This window comes from Mytilus edulis, chromosome 11, assembly GCF_963676685.1.
Source record: "Mytilus edulis chromosome 11, xbMytEdul2.2, whole genome shotgun sequence".
NCBI lineage: Eukaryota > Metazoa > Mollusca > Bivalvia > Mytilida > Mytilidae > Mytilus > Mytilus edulis.
This window is the reverse complement of record NC_092354.1, coordinates 72,530,801-72,550,438: the sequence shown is the minus strand read 5'-3', so window position 1 is coordinate 72,550,438 and position 19,638 is coordinate 72,530,801. Positions and strand designations below refer to the sequence as shown.

General features: G+C 32.7%; 1 protein-coding gene across 1 annotated transcript; it reads right to left on the bottom strand.

Moving 5' to 3' along the window:
- Positions 1–199: 199 nt before the first annotated feature.
- LOC139496221 (homeobox protein Wariai-like) lies at positions 200–16,874 on the bottom strand. The gene is made up of 3 exons (XM_071284701.1): positions 16,740–16,874; positions 4,015–4,483; positions 200–1,046 (listed from the first exon to the last, which is right to left on the bottom strand). The coding sequence occupies exons 2-3, from the start codon at positions 4,472–4,474 to the stop codon at positions 322–324; spliced, it is 1,185 nt and encodes a 394-aa protein (XP_071140802.1). The 5' UTR covers positions 4,475–4,483; positions 16,740–16,874; the 3' UTR covers positions 200–321.
- Between the last annotated feature and the right edge of the window lie 2,764 nt (positions 16,875–19,638).

Below are 19,638 nucleotides of genomic sequence, written 5' to 3'. Positions count from 1 at the left end.
TTCAATAATAAAACAACAATATAACAAATCTTAGAGACAAACATTTAAATTACAACAAAACAACTCTAATTTTGTGTATGCAAACCAACTATCAGTGTAGTATCATGAGTTACATGTTATATAGATGAATAAATACAGAGAAATCAGAATGCAATACTTTGAGATTATATATGTATTGTATATAATGGTTTAACAGCAACTGGGGCATGTTCGGTTAAAAGTCTTGGTGATATACCTCAAAAAGTATAGTACAGCGATAAAAAAATGTTACGTTTTGTTTACGTTTAAGTTATACTACAAAAATGATAAAAATAGAACCGATTATAGTAATCTCTGCATTGTTCTTGATAGAGCATCATCGCTATTGCTGTAAATACTTGATTCTGTCAGAGTTCGTTTCACTTGAGAATTCTTACTTGTGTTTTTGTTAATAATACTTGGAAAAGACAATTGATTTTCTGAGATACATTTCCGAATGTTTTGAATATTCTCGGTCGTTTTCCTAGGCGAACGATCAGTATTTATAAAAGTGTCATCATCGTCGTCGTAAACGTCAGGTCCATTTGTTAAATCTAACATAGAAGGAGTATTCTCCCCTGACTGGACAAGAGGTGAATCGCGTAAGTCCGGAAGTGATACTGAATTTCGTCTTGCCTTTCTTCTTGTTAGAGGAGATTCCATATTCCATGTTCGACTTTTATCAGTCTTTTCGGATATTGAGGGTAAGATAAGATCTGGTGACAAAATAGTATTTGCACACTTTTTGCTACGGTTTAGTTTTACAGACGATAATGTCAAAGCGTGGTCGGAGTTATCGTTCTTAGATGACGTTTCCAATTGAAGAGCAAGAGACGAATCAACTGGTCCTCGTTTTAGTAAAAGTTTCCTCTCTGTTCTGGGTGAATAAATCGAAGGAACCGGGTCATATCCTAGTTTCATTTGTTTTTCTTTCACTTTTGCTTTTGGTATATTTGCTTCAAACTGCTCTATTATTTTGATTATTTTTTTATTCCCACACTTTATTGCCATATGTAATGGTTTTTGTCCTGAAATATAAAAACAAGCTTGAAAATAAGTACCAGTAATGCATGAAATAATTATTATTTAACTTGACAAAGTGGAAATGTATTTGTTTATTTTGTTTTATGTTCAACCTATCTGTCGCTACACACACATGAATTATTGAACTGATGAGTTAAAAAAAAAACCAGCAAGTTTCAGTCAAGAATTCAAAGGAGATGGACATTATATTTCCAAATCACTCGGGATGTCGCAGTGGTCAATTGATACTAGTAGTTCATCCACAGCACCCCTAGCTTGTCAACACCAAGGCTGTGAGATCGTTACACGTACTTTGCAAATGCATTCAATTCCAATCCTAATTTTGATTAGGATTTCCAGTTACCCTGTCCAAAATTCAGTGTTTCTCTATGAGCATTCCGGCTTCCGCAACTTATATAAACTAACAGCCATGATAAATTTAACAGTGTTAAAATGAAGTTCAATACCAGCAACCAATCACCATTCAGTTTAGTCAAGAGTGCTGAAAATGACGTTCAATACGAACAACCAATCAGCATTCAGTTTAGTCATGAATGCTGCAAATGCCATTCAATACCAACGACCAATCATCATTTATTTTAGTCAAGAGTGCTTCAATATCATTCATTTTAGTCTGGAGTGCTGAATAAGTCAAGAGTGCTGAAAATAACGTTCAATACTAACAACCAATGAACATTCATTTAATCATTGATTAAGCCGTCAGTATATGACATTTGTTTTGGTACCATACGATAAGGTTATGAGCTTACATTCAAGAAATCATAATATTTTTTTCTTTATTTCTGAAGGATAATTCTGATTTCTCTAATCGATAATTTTCGTTTGTTTCCTTTAATGATACAACGATAACCAAAAAGTGTGTGTTTTGTCTACCACCATCAATGACGTCACGGCTATGGCTCCGTTTGAGACAAACTGCCGCTACGACACAAAAAGTTAAAACGTTGGATAACAATCCTCTATTATCATTGTCTGAAAAATGATGTGTACATTCAGAATCATACGAAGTACATACATTTGATAGCAGTTGATTTATAGAAACTCGTGTTGTTTTTTGTTTGTGTGTGTGTGTAAAATGTTATTCGTAACTTTGATTGAAAATTTATAATACTTAATACAACTTTTTTTTTTAAAGAACCATGAGCGTATTCTCTATGGAAATTGGACAGCTATTTCTTTTTAAACACTTGTTTAGACTAGGTACCATTAGTAACGTGTTGTTTCGTGTTCTTGTATCCTAATAATTGTTCATCCAACACATGAACATACTGTACACACGCTTTTATAAAAAAAAATGAAGATGGAAAATATTTTCCGGGAATATGCCGAGTGGTTACGAATCACCCCTAGGTTTTTGGTGGGGTTCGTGTTGTTTATTCTTTAGTTTTCTATGTTGTGTCATGTGTGCTGTTGTTTGTTTGTCTTTTTCATTTTTAGCCATGGCGTTGTCAGTTTGTTTTAGATTTATGAGTTTGACTGTCCCTTTGGTATCTTTCGTCCCTCTTTTGTTACATGTAACCATGTTTAGGGGCCAGCTTAAACACTCCTTCGGTGGGGGATTTTCTTGCTGTGTTGAAGATCCATTGGTGTCCTTCGGCTCTCTCCTGCTCTTTAGTCTCTTTGACACATTCCCTATTTTCAGTCTCAATTTTAATAAAAGAGGAACATATATCTATGAGCACTATCCTGATTTGGCCGTTTCAGAAGCTAAAGCATCATGGGTAATTGCATTGTTAGTACCCCAAAATAAAAATAACGTCACGTCATTGGTTAAATTTTCATTGTTTATGACATTTTTATACGCCCGTCAAAATTTTGACGGGACGTATTATGGTATACAAATGTCCGGTGTCCGTCCGTCTGTCTGTCTGTCCGTCCGTCCGTCTGTCCGTCTGTCCGTCGTAAACATGTCGCACCGTAACTTAAGAACGACTTATCCAAATTTCATGAAACTTAATATAGTTGTTTCTTATGTTGGTCAAATGATCTGTATACTTTTTGGTGAAAATAAGATTTAAACTTTTTGAGTTACGGCACTTTGTAACTAAAACAGGGGTGTGTTTTTTTTCACATGTCGCACCGTATCTCAAAAACGTTTCTTGATTATTGCTTAAAACTTTACACACTTCTTAGTTATATTAATCTTAATGTCTGTATACTTTTTGGTGATGATTCAAAATTTCATTTTTGAGTTTTTGAGTATTTTGTAAAAAAGGGGGAGGGTTTTTTTACATGTCGCGCCGTATCTCAAAAACGATTTATGATTATTGCTTAAAACTTTACACACTTCTTTGTTATATTTATCTAAAGATCTATATACTTTTTGGTGATGATTCGAAATTTCATTTTTGAGTTATTGAGTATTTTGTAAAAAAGGGGGAGGGGTTTTTACATGTCGTGCCGTATCTCAAAACCCATTTATGAGTATTGCTTAAAACTTTACACACTTTTTTGTTATATTAATCTAAAGATCTGTATACTTTTTGGTGATGACTCAAAATTTTATTTTTGAGTTATTGAGAATTTTGTAAAAAAGGGGAGGTTTTTTTTTACATGTCGCGCCGTATCTTAAAAACAATTTATGATTATTGCTTGAAACTGTACACACTTCTTTGTTATACTAATTTAAAGATCTGTATACTTTTTGGTTTGATTCAAAATTTTATATTTGTAAAAAAAAAACAGGGTTGGGGGGGGGGGGGGGGTTTACATGTCCCGCCGTGTCTCAAAAACAATAAATGGTTATTGCTTAAAACTTCCTCAGAAACTATTTATGATTATTGCATAAAACTTCCACACAAGACGTCGGGCGTATCATGCGCTCATGGCGCAGCTGTTTATTGACCAATAAGGACGTTTTGTTGAACACTTTTGTAAATATTACCCAGGATGCATTAAATTCTTAAACTCACGCATTAACCTTTTTTTCTACACAAGATACCGTCGACTTACCATTACTATTATATATTTCTAGTAAACTAATACCAGCTGGATGTTCTAATATCCGTTTAGTTATAATATAGTCAATGCTTTTAACTGCATGCGACAAAACGGAATTTCCATCAAAGTCAAACATTTCCAGCCTCGATGTGGGATCACTAATGATATAGTCTGCTATTGTCGTTCTCCGTGCCAAGCATGCGTGCATCATCGCAGTTTTCCCGGAAGAATCCTGTAGATTAAGGTCTGCATAGCGTTCCAAGAGTAAATCCATAATAGCCATTAAACTTGAGTCCGGTATTTCACTATAGCACAATTTCATCATGGGCGTCTGTAAATCCTGCGTGACGTCACGTACATTAACCTCAAATTTCGGGTTATTGATTAAAGTTTTTATTTTTTCAGTGTCTCGTCTTTTTATAAGTGTCTTTAAATTCTTTATGAATTTCTCATTTTCTGATTCCCCCATCATTCACATTATCTGAAATATAAATTTAATGGTTTAAATATAGAAATCATAGAAGAGATGTGATAATCTGTGTTAATTTATAGGACAATTGGACAGCAATCCAAAAATACAAGAATTAGAAATCAAACAACATCTAGAAGTCAACACATGTTCTCCAACAAGAGATAATGTTTCTATACGTGTAGTTCTATGAACAGATGTGTTGAAACGCAACCGCCTGACGTGTTTACAATGAAAAGTAACTAAAAAAATGAAGATTACCAATGAGACAAATATCCACTAACCCAATAGCGTGTACAGGCTATCAAAAGTCATAAACCATATTTTTTTTAAAAACGATACCGTTTAGGAATGCAAATTTGAATTACAGTTAATGAAGATCTCGAGGCTCCTGATGGGAGAAACTTACCCACTCACATGTATTAATATTAAACATAATTCAAGTTTCTTTGTAATAACATAATGTGTAAGGTAGTATTTCACTGTAAATTTCTGAGAAATATTGAATAAACAAATTGATACATGGACAGCTAATCAGAAGATAACTAAAAGTTTGAAAATGATAATTTTTATAAAAACATGTTAAGAAAATGTTGTATTCCTTAAATACAAGAAATAACAATATCCTAAAGTTTAGAAGGTTTTGCTACTAAAAAAGAAAATAAAATAGTTTTAAACTAATGAAAAGCTGTAATTCCGTATTTTAATTAAGATTTAAATTCTCCGCACTTTCTCCTGTCGTTGATTATATGTCTTTAATTCTTTAAGCCACTTTCTCTTTTCTTTATAAATTTTGCCTGTTATTCTCTATTCGTCATATTTAAGCACCCAATTGTTTTCTTCTTTTATCCCCCCCCCCCTTTATTTTGCACTTGTTGCCCAATCTCCTCTATTGCGTAACCCCATTCAGAGCCTCAAAAGTCTTGACACTACGTCCCAAATTGTTTCTACATAATGACGTTCCTGCATTTCTGTTTTAAAGATTAACGACTATTAAGGTTTTAACAAGATGACTTAAACTTATTCAATGATTTGTATTTCTCTTTAATCTGACAACAATAGTTATTGTTGATATTTAATCGGATTATTAGTACATGTAATATACAATGTAAAAACATGCACTACACACTTTGTATAGGACTCGCTATATATACATGTACATATTCAGTTTTTTAATTATTTCATTGCAAAAAAGTAATAGCCTCACGGATTAAAATGCAAACATAGTATACACAATCAAACATATAATACATGAAAAAGAGTTAAACAGGTCGAGTTAATATTCAAAATATAATATAAGTATATACTCGACAATTGACCACTGTGGACCTTATTTTTGCATTTCAAAGGGTTGCTTTATAAAGTCTACAACACTAGACAATATATCTTTTATACTGGGGTCTTAAATAGTTTGAAGTTCAGAATTTGAGTCAATCTGGTTAAAATTATGATAATGGGTTTTAATTGAATGTATATGGGGGGTCTCTAATGTTACTGTTGATTACATGCACTGTATTAACCCTCTAGGTAAAGCCGACGAGAGCCTAATGGAAGCTATAATATTTAAAACAAAAAACGTAGTTTGTCATGTGGTCAGAACACATAACAACCGATCAAAGAACAGGCGGTGTTGACATATACAACAGAACGAGAAGTTCGAATCCTGCAGAGTCGGAACACAATTGGTGACAGCAAATTTGCTGATCTAAGACTATTCGCCTTAATTTTAAATGATAGACATAAAAGTGTTAAATTTCATGGAACATAAAAGTACTTATACTATATACATGTAGTTGAAATGTACCTTTATTTGCCTCTGGTTGTTTTCTATCTAACTAATTCATTACATTTTTTTCCACTATTTTATTCCTCATGGGTATTTGCTAATTAGAAATTGCTCACATTTAATGCAAAACAAAGGATAGTTCGAGTTAACGTTTTGTAAAGTTCATAAATTATGCATCTTAACATTAAACATTAAACACATTACGGCGTTCCATACATTTGGCTACAATTCCGTCAATGATAACTGATCCATGATATGTTCAATTTTACAAAATGTTTGAACAAGAGACAAAGACACAGTTGAAAACATTAATCATCTAGTATGCATTACAGTATTAATGACAGCGATTGGATCAATTTGAAGGGAATCTCTTTGGAATAGTATCTACAGTTATTATGATTTGTTTATCGAACTAAGGAAAACATTTGAATCTCTTCGGAATAGAATCTACAGTTATTATGATGTGTATGTCCATTCGGAATAGAATCTACAGTTATGATGATGTTTATGTCCATTCGGAATAGATCTACAGTTATTATTATTTTCAAATGATAAATTATTAAACCATTTTTTGGGGACTCTGCGTCATTACTGTTGGCGGCCATTTTGAAATTGGTGGCCATTGTGGATTTTTTTTTATGGCTCCATATCCAAAAATGTTTATAAGCATCATAACTAACACTGTGCAAAGTGTCATGCCTTTACCATAAAATGGTCAATTGTCCAAATATTGCACTTACCCGCTGGACTATATGATTTGTATGTCCAACAAAGGAAATACTTTGGTAATTGTAAACACAACTCTTCGGAATATATTAATATATTATTATGATAATTTGTCTAACCAAGGGGGAAAACAGTATTTGTGAACAGAACGTATGAACTCAATTAACATTAGCATTAACGAATAAGATTAATTGTGGATCTAGAATTCACGGCCGCGTTGGTTCCTTGCAAAACATATATATTTAAAATTAAATACACAAAAAAGAGTTTTAAAAGCAGCATTCTTTTGTCTAGTGCTTTTATCCGTATATGTTTATATACCCAACATCATATAATTAGTATTGAAATCATTTAATGGAAAAAAAACTTGGCAATAATTAGAAACCTGAGAAAACCCTGGTAAAACTCTGGTACAATGTATGTGTCATGCCTGATTGATTTCGTGCAGTAAGACTAGCAGTTTGTTTCTTTGATAAATCAAACATCAAACATGTTCAGCGAACCATTCAAGGTCTTTGCCACAGTTCTCACTAAAACTGTGTTATATGACCATAAAAAAAATTAGTAAAAAATCGGTATTAAAAGCACCTGCCATTCGGCTAAATTCTAATATTGAAAGCCCACAAATTATAATTTTACGATTTGAAGAGAATCTGATAACACAAAGTTATGTCCTAAAGCAAATGTGATAAATATCTTTTAATATGTCACGAAACAAACCTAATAGACAGAAGAACAGATGAGATCAAAATTCCAACGCCGCTAAAAGAGACAACATCAAACATTACGTAGCCTGAGTTAGTATAGGGTCGTCATTTAGGGAAGTTAACTAAGACCTACGCGCAAGCCCACTGCCCCTTTTTATCTGTCTAGACGATGTCTTCTACAACTAAAATTTGAAAGGAATCAGGAACCAGATGTTCAGTGGATGTCGTTTGTTGATGTGATTCATACAAGTGATTCTCGTTTCTCTTTTTTATAAAGATTATAGAGTTTTGGATTTCATGCTTGAATAATCTTACACTAGTAATTTTGGGCCCTTTATAGCTTGCTGTTCGGTGTGAGCCAAGGTTCCATTTTAAAAATCGTACTTTGACCTATAATAGTTTACTTTTACAAATTGTGACTTGAATGGGAAGTTATCTCACTGCACTCATACCACATCTTATATCGATATACAAAATGAAATCTGCACAGTAAATAGTACCAATTTGATAATATATAGCCTTATAACTAGGCATGTCAGACGCGCCTTTCGTCTAAGCGTTTGAATCTAAACAGTAGGAAGGGAAATTCGAACACGAATGTAAAGAGCATTGAAAACAAAAATTAACGAACAGTCTTAGTCAGTTTATGTCTGGTGAATGAAACACTTGGCATTTCGAAATATTTAGTTTTACAAACATTTTAATTTTACCTAGGATTTAACAGGGTTCACCACCGTATATAATTGTTTTTCAAAAAGGAGCATACTTATACTTAACCTCAGTCTTAATACAACGGGGTTAAGACATAAACCTGTTGTTGTTTTCTGACATTCTTTTGTTTCTAATGGAATGTTAAAAATAATGCTCGTTTTCTGTTTTCCGGAGCCTATTTCAACTTATTTTGTGGCACAGCACATTTTTTGCAAATATTTGAAGGCCGTATGATACATTTAGGAGTATACGCTGCTGGTTTTCTTTCTTGATTGTGCAGTCATTTGCTTTCTGGGGTCTACTTAAGATTTGTGACACAGTGTTTGCACATAGTTCATGTAGTTGAAGGCTATATGATAAGCTTAAGGATATAAGTTAGTACTGAATGGACGTAAGCGGCCTTGGGTTTTCCATCCGATTGCGTGTATTTCAGACAGTTTAAATTGCGTGACGTCAAATTAAAAACGAACTATAATCAAATTAATCCGCCGTAAGACATAAATATTCCATTCCATCTAAGGATCGGTTTTTTGTCGACAAATCAAAAACAAATAATAGTAAAGTGGTCATTAAACTGTGATTACTTTAAAAAGAATGTGTAGGTTTATCTTTATGTAATAAAGATTTGTTAAAAAAAACTCAACACAAGGTCATGAATTCGAATATCTCTATCTGATCTCATCGTATCATTTAGTTGTGCCTTTGCTAGGTATTTTTTTCATTCTACATTGGCTAGAGCTTTAGGCGGTTGGGGGTAGGGGTGGGTGTTGAAATTTCACATTGTTGCGCCTGTCCCAAGTCAGGATACTTATGTAGTAAGGGTTTGTTAAAAATGCAAACCAACACAAGGTCATGGATTCGCATATTTCGATCTGATCATGTCGTATTACATATTTAAGGCTCATAGAGCTATGGTTATTTACCAAATTGTTGAACAAATCAGTGGCCAATGTTACTGTAAAATAGTGTGAGTTATACGATACAGAACGGCCAAAATAGTGTTAGTTATACGATACAGAACGGCCAAAATAGTGTGAGTTATACGATACCGAACGGCCAAAATAGTGTGAGTTATACGATACAGAACGGCCATAATAGTGTGAGTTATACGATACAGAACGGCCATAATAGTTTGAGTTATACGATACAGAACGGCCAAAATAGTGTGAGTTATACGATACAGAACGGCCAAAATAGTGTGAGTTATATGATACAGAACGGCCAATTTATGAAGATGAAATGATGTAAAGATTAAGCTTTCTTTGCACGAGACATCACATTTAACGTACCCATTCCGACCGCAGGTGGCTTTGTATTTATACGTCCCAAGGAGCAAAACGGACACCTCTCTTCAGCAAAGGATTTACAGCCAGATTGTGAAGTCAAAGAGAAGACATTTTCTAAACTTTATCAAATAATTGAAGTCCAAAACATACAAAATGATGAACATTAGAGAGGAAAATATCCTAAAAGAAAGAACCCATAACTGGTTCAAAGTGCCATGATATTTCATGCCTTTGTCCGTGTGACCCATTTTTTTTTACATTCTTTGATTTGTGATGCTTGACACATTAGTGTTCTGTGACTTATATTCTGTTTTATGACAGATTAATATTTTAAGTTTTACATGGAGATCGATATACAATATCTAAAATTACAATCTACAAATGTAGCTTTAACTTCTAACACTTTGGTCATAAAACCAACAGAGCATCCATGTAAAACTGTAAAACATTAACGACAAACGTCTTGCAATAAAAAATATACCGAATCACATGTAAAAAAATCTTTGATAATGTATAATACATGTAAAGCTTTTAAATTATTCTCAATAACGCTGAATATTATGAACTATGTAAAGCTTTTAAATTATTCTCAATAGCGCTGAATATCATGAACTATATATAATCAATCTTCATAGATCTGCTAGTCTAACACGTTCGGAGCAATTTCGTATTAAAATAATTAGCATTGCAATACAAATTACACGTTCATATATTAATTTGTATTGTTCATTTTAAATTGTAAAGTGACAGGTAGGGCAACTATAAAAACTTGATGGACAAAAAACTGTTTAGAGATTTCTACATATAAACATCTATGTGGACCTAATAAGTTTAGCTTTTAGTATATCGGAGACGAATACCACTATATTTTTGTTTGCCCAGCTTTACAAGATGAAAGAAGATTTATTCCAAATTAACTAATTCTCAAACACAACATTATCAAATTTAACACACTGTTTAATTCAAAACAACTAAAGACACTTTGAAACCTCTGCAATTGTATACAATATATTAATACTAAGATTACTCCTTCTTAACAACCATTATTTATTTATCATACTTATGCACAAACAGTATTTCTTTATACAATTTTTTATTTTCACATTTGACTGTATAAGTATATATATATATAACAAGTCAAAAAGGGTACAACATCACCATTAAATAACTATAAAATACACAAATATTAGATATTTCGGATAACAGATATCCTTCTTCGGTAATTGCACAATGACAAATGAATCATGTCAATTCAAATTGAGACTCTATCAAAATCTTGATTCAGTCATTTAAGTATATATATATATATTCTTTTATATGTTATCTCATCCGAAATTTTATGTATTTTTAATGCATTTTTATTTTTGTTATTAAGTATATTAATTTTTTTTAACTTCTCTGTAACCTTTGTACTTGCTTGGTTTTATGAGAATAAACTATCTATCTATCTAGTAAGGGTGACTTGGAAATAGACAGAATATTGTACCGTTTGGTCTGACTACCCAACCTGCAGTTTAACCAGCCAAAGTATCCCTTATTATTCTGCGGTCCGGTCAAAGAGGGGACACCCCATTCGACGTCTCATGTAGATAAATCAACATGCTTTATTCACGTTAAAAACCATTGCAATAACTCTTTTGGGGGTCCATGGGTGGCAAAAAGTGTGTCTTTATCCAATATATCCATATTTCCTGTGACAGTCCAAATCTCCATTCTTTCATCACAGCCGACACTAATATTTTGACCTGAGCGTCACTGATGAGTCCTATGTAGACGAAATTAAACGCGCGTATCAAAATATAATCCTGGTACCTTTGATAACTATTATAACAACAGCCAGTTATTTCTTATATTCATTTATTAATATTTCTCATCTTAAATATAAATGAAATATTTGCTACTGAATTGAATTGCCAAAAAAAACCCCCAACAATCAATCTTGTATTATTAGTGCTAGTTACTGGATGTTGAATACCCTTAGCTGCATTCATTTTATTCTAGAACCACTCATTAAAAAATGTCTACCCGTTGTTATAGATGATTGTTATACACTTTAGAATCTGAGACATTGCCCAAAAATCTAGGGGGGGAGGGGGCGGTACGAACCCCTTTTTCGACGATCAATGCATTTGAAAGGGAACATAGAACCCCCTTAAAAAATGACTGTATCATTATTAACAATCTGTCACGAATCTTGACTAAACAACTCTCTTTTTTTCCAGAGAATTCTTATATATGAAGACTCAAGAAACATAATTGTTCAGTCTCAACATGGGATTTTCCGATGGGTTGATCTATTAATCTATTGCAAAAAAAAAAAAAGAAATAATCAAAGACACATTGTATAATATAGAGTCGAATCATCTTTGTCCTCTCATAAGGTTTTGAATGTCTTCATCAGTTGCAATTACCATAAGTGTAGAGGATCAAATACTTATGTAATAAATCGATCCGAAAATATGTTATTCAAAGAGGGGAAAATCGTTTACATATATCAGAAATCGACCACACATATTTGAAATTTGGGGCTTTTAACAGTTGTTGATACATGTATATCCCGACACTCGTTTTGCGAGGAAGCCTGGGGAGCTGGTTGTCTTTCATTTCAATTTTCACTACTCATTCGCTTTACTAAAGTGAAACTCAACCCATTCATATAGACTTTTGTATTTGGTAAAAGTTCCCTCATGTCGAATTTGATTAACCAAAAAAAATAAAAACCTTAATGGAAAAGTTGATTTTAAGAAAAAAAATGTATTGCATGTTATGAAATGCAAGAAGATAAGGAAAGTACATACAGGAGTTAATACCAAAGTAACTATTAACAGACTTACCCTTTTGTGGTCACCTTAAATTTTAGAAGAAAGTCATTAAGTTCGGTTTCTCTAAATCAAAGATTTCTCTGCAATTAAATATGCCAGGAAATGTACTGTCGTGGTACGGATTACAAGTGTAGTTTAGTTGGATTTGTTTTCTTCCGATGGTTTAAGGTTGGGTATAGGGAAAGCAAATTAAAAACGTCATTGTGTTCAACTATGTTTTAAAGCAAAAAATATGTACAATATTAATAAGTTTATTAAATCAAATTGGATGTAATCGACAAATTGCAATTTTGTGCCGCAAAAAACTAAATTTATCCAAAGCATTTCCCAATTTAACTCTAGCTTCAGGTAATTCACCGGAAACTAACTTATATACCCAGTTCTCACGCGTTGACATTACCTATTACGTACGTCAACACAGCGTAGATTACCGACTTTAAAATATTTCAACAGACAACAGAGATTCTTCTTTTATGCGTTTGCTAATTACAGACTAGTGAATGGTTACATGTAACGAACTAATTACCTAGTATGTAATTGGATACCAGACATCACTTAATCTACAGTTAATGATGTGGTCATTTATAGTTGCTCTTTGTTAACTGTCTAATAAGATATATATATATATATAGATTCCACCCCACAACAAATCGTGGATTCCGATTTTTTAACCTTTGTATACATATAAATTCTTCCACTGCATCGTTTGTGATATGATATATTTCCACTGGAGACATTTAAAGTTAAAAATTTAAAACGCGAGCCTTGCCGAGCCTTTTAAATATTTAAATTATAACTATTGAGTGTGAAGAAATGTCGTATTGCACGAGATTTTGGGATAACAATTGCTCTTATGGTTGTTGACACACATTGCTTACCTGTATAAATATTTTTTCGTATCAAACTAAAAGACAATATGCAGACATTTGAAAATACTTTAATAATGATCTGTGAAATAATTTGTTCTTTTGTAGATGAATCATATGCCATGTTACCTTTTTCGTTTACTCACAAACACATAAGTCTATTTGAATATTGAATTATGACCAATGGAGAACTGCGAGCAAATAAAAAACAATAATAAACTGGCCGAGGAAGCTAATAAGAGACCTAGCAGTTTACAATCTTTTTCTTGAAATATTGAAACAATGTGTTGGCATTGAAAATGAAAGTCTATGATATTAAAAAGTTGACGTATTTAGTAGACCTACTGGGATTCCTGTTTACACGTGGACAGTAAAATGTTCATTGCGTGCTTGTCTTTATTGTAGGAGTGCGATGCTTCGATTTTCGTCTAGGTCAAAATAACAAATACATTAAAAATTGAGCAGCAGCATCATATATACAGTTTTTAATGTTTTATAGCATTGTGCACAATCTAATTAAAAAGCGATATCTCACTGCTCCCGTTTTCTGATATTTCGCGTGCTCCCACGCGAAATATCAGAAAACGGGCGCGATGAGAGAGATAAGAGATCGGGTTTTAATTAGATTGCATTGTGCATATAGTCAAAGTGAAGAATATTATTGTATATAGTGGGATGACAGCAAACAAACATCAGTCTATAGAAAGTTACCCATCTCCATAAAACACATCCCAAAGTTCTACAAGCCCTAAATTCATTGGAAATTTATTGGTTATTGATGACAAGTTATTTTGTAACATAACAGATGGACAAACAGTTTCAAGTTTTGTCCTGCTAACATTCAGATGTGTTTTGTTATACATAAACAGTATCTTTGGCGATATCAATGCACGTCAGTATTCTCCCAAAGACGTAGTTTGTAGGTGGCGATTGATGCACTCCCTACACATTCAAACCTTCTAAACAAAATTTAGTCCGTATCCCAGATATAGAAATTAACAGGTTTAAAAATGACACAGTATCATAATTGAATCATATACACATTTAGTTTAAACATATTTATTTATAGTGAATTGGGAAGCAAACTATTACAACTTATATTAAACTCCTTCCACTTTACTAATGCGAGTGCTGTCTGGTAGTGGGTTTATGCTGCTCTTTTTTTAAATTTCCAAGTGCGTTTTTTACGTGCACGATATATTGATCTCTCTCATTCATCGTCCCCTTCCGAAGGCTATCATAGTTTTTCAGGACCATTCTCGGGAAATGGGGCCAAGGAAGAACCTTAGACATTTTCGCCCTCGTGCTATTTTAACCCTGTTATACAATTCATTATTAATCGATTCACTTTTTCATCAAATACCAGTCAATAAAAAAATGCACAATGGTCAAATTAAAATATAGAATAAAACAATACTCAAATACGTGTCGGTAAGTGCATAGAAAGGTATATACTATGAAAATTAGAGCGAGGGGCTTTGCCCCAAGCTCTTATTTTCATAGTATATACCGTTCTATACACTTTCCAATTTAGCACATATTTACAACTTGAGTAATCCTGTAATTAGTCTATTGATATGTTTTGGATGACTAGCTGTAGCCCATTTACGTAGTTTTGTAAATCTACTCACTATTATCATTGTAAGATATTGACTCCAGAATGAAAAGATTGTAGTTGTTTGTGTAAGTATGTTTATTGGTATATTTGTATAAAGCTGTGTTTTACTATACATGATAAATTTTAAAACATATATATGGTTTGCAGTGGCAGATCCAAAAGAGGGTGGTGGAAAACGCTTATTTTTTGGGATGATCAATGCTTTGAATAAGAACATACAGTTGAACCCCCTCCCCATTTATTTTGGGTTGGAACCCTTTAAAAATTATTGGATCTATCTATGGTATGTACCCAGAGGTAGTCTAGTGAATAGTTTATATGCATGAAATATCTGTCACTGGACATTAAGCAACCAATAATATATCAATTCATGACGAAATATATCAAATTGCTTTTATTTCCCTTCACAGGGTTTCATGGTTCACTCTATTTTGGGGTAGAAAGTAATTACATGGAAGATGATATAAATTATTACAATTTTAGATGGCATTGTACTCTAATCAAGTTATATAGAACTATTAAATTAAAAAAATTATTTGAAAACTAATTTATAACAAACTATTTAGTTTAATTTGGAACACAACATTTTTTTCAAAATAGACGGAAGCAATTTTTATTTCAATATCTTGATTACGATACAATGAAATCTTACCCTTGTGGTCATTCATGCGTAGTTACTTAGTACACGAAAAAGTATGTACTATGAAAGTTAGACGGCAAATTCAAGCAATTTGATTGGACGAAAAGTTGTAAGTATGTGCTAAATGAACCTAAACATTGAGTAATGTTGAGTAATGTGATATCTACCCAATACCATAGACGAACTCAGGTGCTCCGATAGGGTAAACATTTGCATCTTCACACTTACACATGAATATAAACTTTGCTCATGCAACGCGACAAAGTAGGAGCGGATTAACTCGGGAGTTCAGATACGGCTAACAACTGTTCTCCCATATACATATTTGTACATAAGCATTCAATACGCGACACTCGTCAAAAACGTATGTAAGCTCAACTACGATAAGCATTTTCTGTTCCAAACATTTGTTTAGATATCAGAAATCAGGTGTGAACTCATAATCTCCAGCAGGATAGGCAGTTCGTGCATTACAAGTAGCATGCAATGTGCAACCAAAAATTTAATAATATGGTATCAATGAACAAGAAAAAAGCCGAACCTGATTTAGGCTACGTTAAATGTGAAATTCGGATTTCTGTGTGATTAAATTGGATATTCTATAAAATTAGACCTAATACTATAGAATATCTAATTTAATCACACAGAAATCCGAATTTCTCAGAAGTTTCTGTATGGGAATCAGATCTGTCTCATAATTTGAAGTGAATATACGTTTTGTACATTCGGAAAAAATAGTAAAAGCCAAAGGTTAAAGATTAATTTCGGCTTCTTGTACGTTATAATTGAGTTGAGACACAAAAATAGGAAAGCGTAACGTTACCGTCACTGTCACTGAACATCAAACTGACTAACAAAAATTGATATAATTGAAATTTAAAATATCATATTGAAGCGCTAAAATGTTTAAAGTTAATCTACATGTGTCAATTAAGAAAACACAAATTGGCAAATGTATTGCATATAATTTAAAAGGAAATATTTGAACCGAAATTTGAAATATAACAATATAAATTCAATGATGGTACAAACAAATTTAAGATTGTCAATTAGTAATTATTATAATTTAAAATATTTTATGAAAAATATTTTTAATTCTGACTTACCTGTTGATATTAACACCTGAAAAAACGCAGGTCACATGTTGTAAATTAATTTCACATTAGAAGTAATTCATCACCATCAGTAGATAACTAATTAACATCATTTATTATTGCCTTGTAACTGGTCCCCTTGTTACTGTTTCCCACCTTACACTGAATATATCAATAATAAATAGTTGAGATGTCAGACTTTTCTGGCGATGTAGACATTTAGAAAATTATTAATAACAAATCTCCTCAAATCCAATATACTGCGAACGATCAATATAACAGTTAAATACATCGTCTGGGTAGTTTGGGGGCCCCGAAAGGGAATTATAAGATCAAATACCTGTTTTAAATAACAGATTTAAAGCCATAACAGGATCAAGTGTAATGTAGTTATAATGCCTTCTAACATAGCAAAAATGTTTGAACTAATCTTCTTAATTTCGTTTCTTTCATTATGCCTGTAGCTATAATTGATAGAATAACTACTGTAACATTTTGTATTTTCTTATATATCTATATAACATGTATAATAATCAATACAAAATACCTGGTATTAAGCTAGATTGGTAGTACATGTAATTTGATTAAAATTTTCACTGCATGATATTTAATTTATAAACCGAATGTATATTTTTTAGGGTTTCATTTATCTTTTGAATATGCATATTAAGATAAACAGCCTATATATATATACTCTAACTAGATGCACCTGCTTATTGGGAATGCTAGATTTAAACGTTATCCCTTGGCAAATGCAGTGCATTACTAGAACACTAAAAAAAGCACTCCTACAAAAAGAGGAACATTGTATAGGATAAGCTCAGTCAATGTAAAATTCATATGTCTATAGATATAAGAAGATGTGGTATTAGTGCCAATGAGACAACTCTTCAACCAAGTAAAAAATTGTAAAAGTAAACTAGCAAATTATAGGTCAAAGTATGGGTCTTCTACACGAATACAGTCAAATCACAATTTTTCATTAAAAACATAAAATGTATTTTTTTAATAACGAATTTCAGTAAAACGTCTAGCTGTTTGAGATAATTTGAAATATACCAAATCCTCGATTTGTATGTCAATTTTGATGAAGTATCCTAGTATATTAACATGTTGTTTTTTTTTAGAAAAAAAATATTGTTATTTTTAAGAAAAAAAATATTGTTATTTTTTTTTTTCAATTGCGACTGTCATTAGTAAACTGTATCATTGATATACAATCTATTGTCGTCGAGTACAAACTGACTAATGAACCCATGTGCCCTCAATGGTATTATTTAATTCCCTGTAGATTATAAAGGATTGCGATTTATTCACTCTGGACAATCCCCAAATTGGTAAGGCGATATCCAGAGTTCATTCAATAAAATGTATTGTTATCTAACTTCTTTTCGTAGAACTCCGAGTCTAAACATATGTATGTATGTACTCGAGATTCCGCCAGTTAAGACGCACCCCTTTATTGACTGCAAGGGTACAGCGGATCCATGTACACCTATTAAGGATTAATAGAGATGTGTCCTTTACAATATTATCCAACCACCAGAACAATCTCTACTCAACACCACCCAAGGGAGCGTGTAGGACACCGGGATGTCTGTTATTATCGTGGAGGAAGATTGGTCTCCAGGTCAAGTTGCGAACAACTTTGACCTACCGAGGCCCCCGAAGTATCCAATCTAGTTTCAACTCCGGTCTGGATACCAGAGATGTGTGTGGGAGGGTGAAAATCACCCTACTGATGTACTGAAAATTCGACGCCTCGAGTGTGAATCGAACTCGGGACCTTAAGGGGGCTCGCGGGTCTAAATCAACTTTTTTTTCTAATATAGGATTTTCCCTTTTTTTCTATGCTTAAACTTTATCTTATACCTAATAGAAATATAAAATAAAAATATGGGGTCACCGTTCATTTAAGCTCACAATCTGCCTCCGTAAGAAGCATACATTTTTGCTAATGTCCTTTTTTTCTGTTGATCTAATAGGAGAAATATTGGTAATATCGAAATAAAAAAAGAACTAAATTACAGAAATCGCTTAAATTTTACAATTATTTAGATTATGTACAGCTTGCTTGAAAACAATAATAAAGAATATAGGTCACCGATGAGTTAAAAAAGATATTTCAATTTAAACGTCAAAAAATGACATTTTTGCACCAAAGGGAGATAATTTGGGTCTTTTTCAATGCTATAAACATTTTTAAAGTCATCTGTGGCCAAACCAAATCGATTTGTCTGGGTAATTTTTGTACCATATTATAAAGTAATAACTAATAGTGTAATAAATAAAATTTGTAATGAAAAAACAAATGTTTAATTTTTTGCTGATTTTTTTATACCCGTGAGCCTCCTTAAGTACTGAATCAATCGGTCTAAACCACTAGACAACGAACCCACACACGAGTCTAGAAGATGGGAAAACTGTATAAATTGTGACATACTCGTCGTAACATGGCAGATTCCGTACGGATAGAAAGAGAGTGGCAGAGTCAACGGAGGATTGTCGATTGAATTGCGACAGAGAATGCTATTTACAGTACCTCTTTTACTGCATACACATTCGAAAAGTTTCGGACTAAACCCGATCGGAAGTACCATCGTTGATATTAGAATGATGAACGGCAGGATGTTTTTGCAAGCCTTTAGACTAGTGCACTTTTTGCAAGCCATAGACTAGTGCACTTTGAGTCTGCTTCTAATTTAATTTTTAAATTTCGTTTTCTATATATTGTTCTGCAGACTTGTTCATCTATTTATCTTTGTTTTTTTGGTGTTTAGCCAGGAGTTGTCAGTTTTTCGTCTACGCATTCTCTTATAATGTTATTAATCTTTTGTAGAACTTCAAAATAGTTTTAAAAGACGAAGAGTCGGCAAACTTAACAAAATTACAATAAACAAAAGGAAAGGCA

What these genes read in the sequence shown, in the direction of transcription:
- LOC139496221 (XM_071284701.1), bottom strand. Translation starts at nt 4,474, where the DNA reads ATGATGGGGGAATCAGAAAATGAGAAATTCATAAAGAATTTAAAGACA. An exon ending in AGAAATATATAATAGTAATG is followed by an intron (nt 1,047 to 4,014) that starts GTAAGTCGACGG and finishes TTTATATTTCAG; the next exon opens with GACAAAAACCATTACATATG.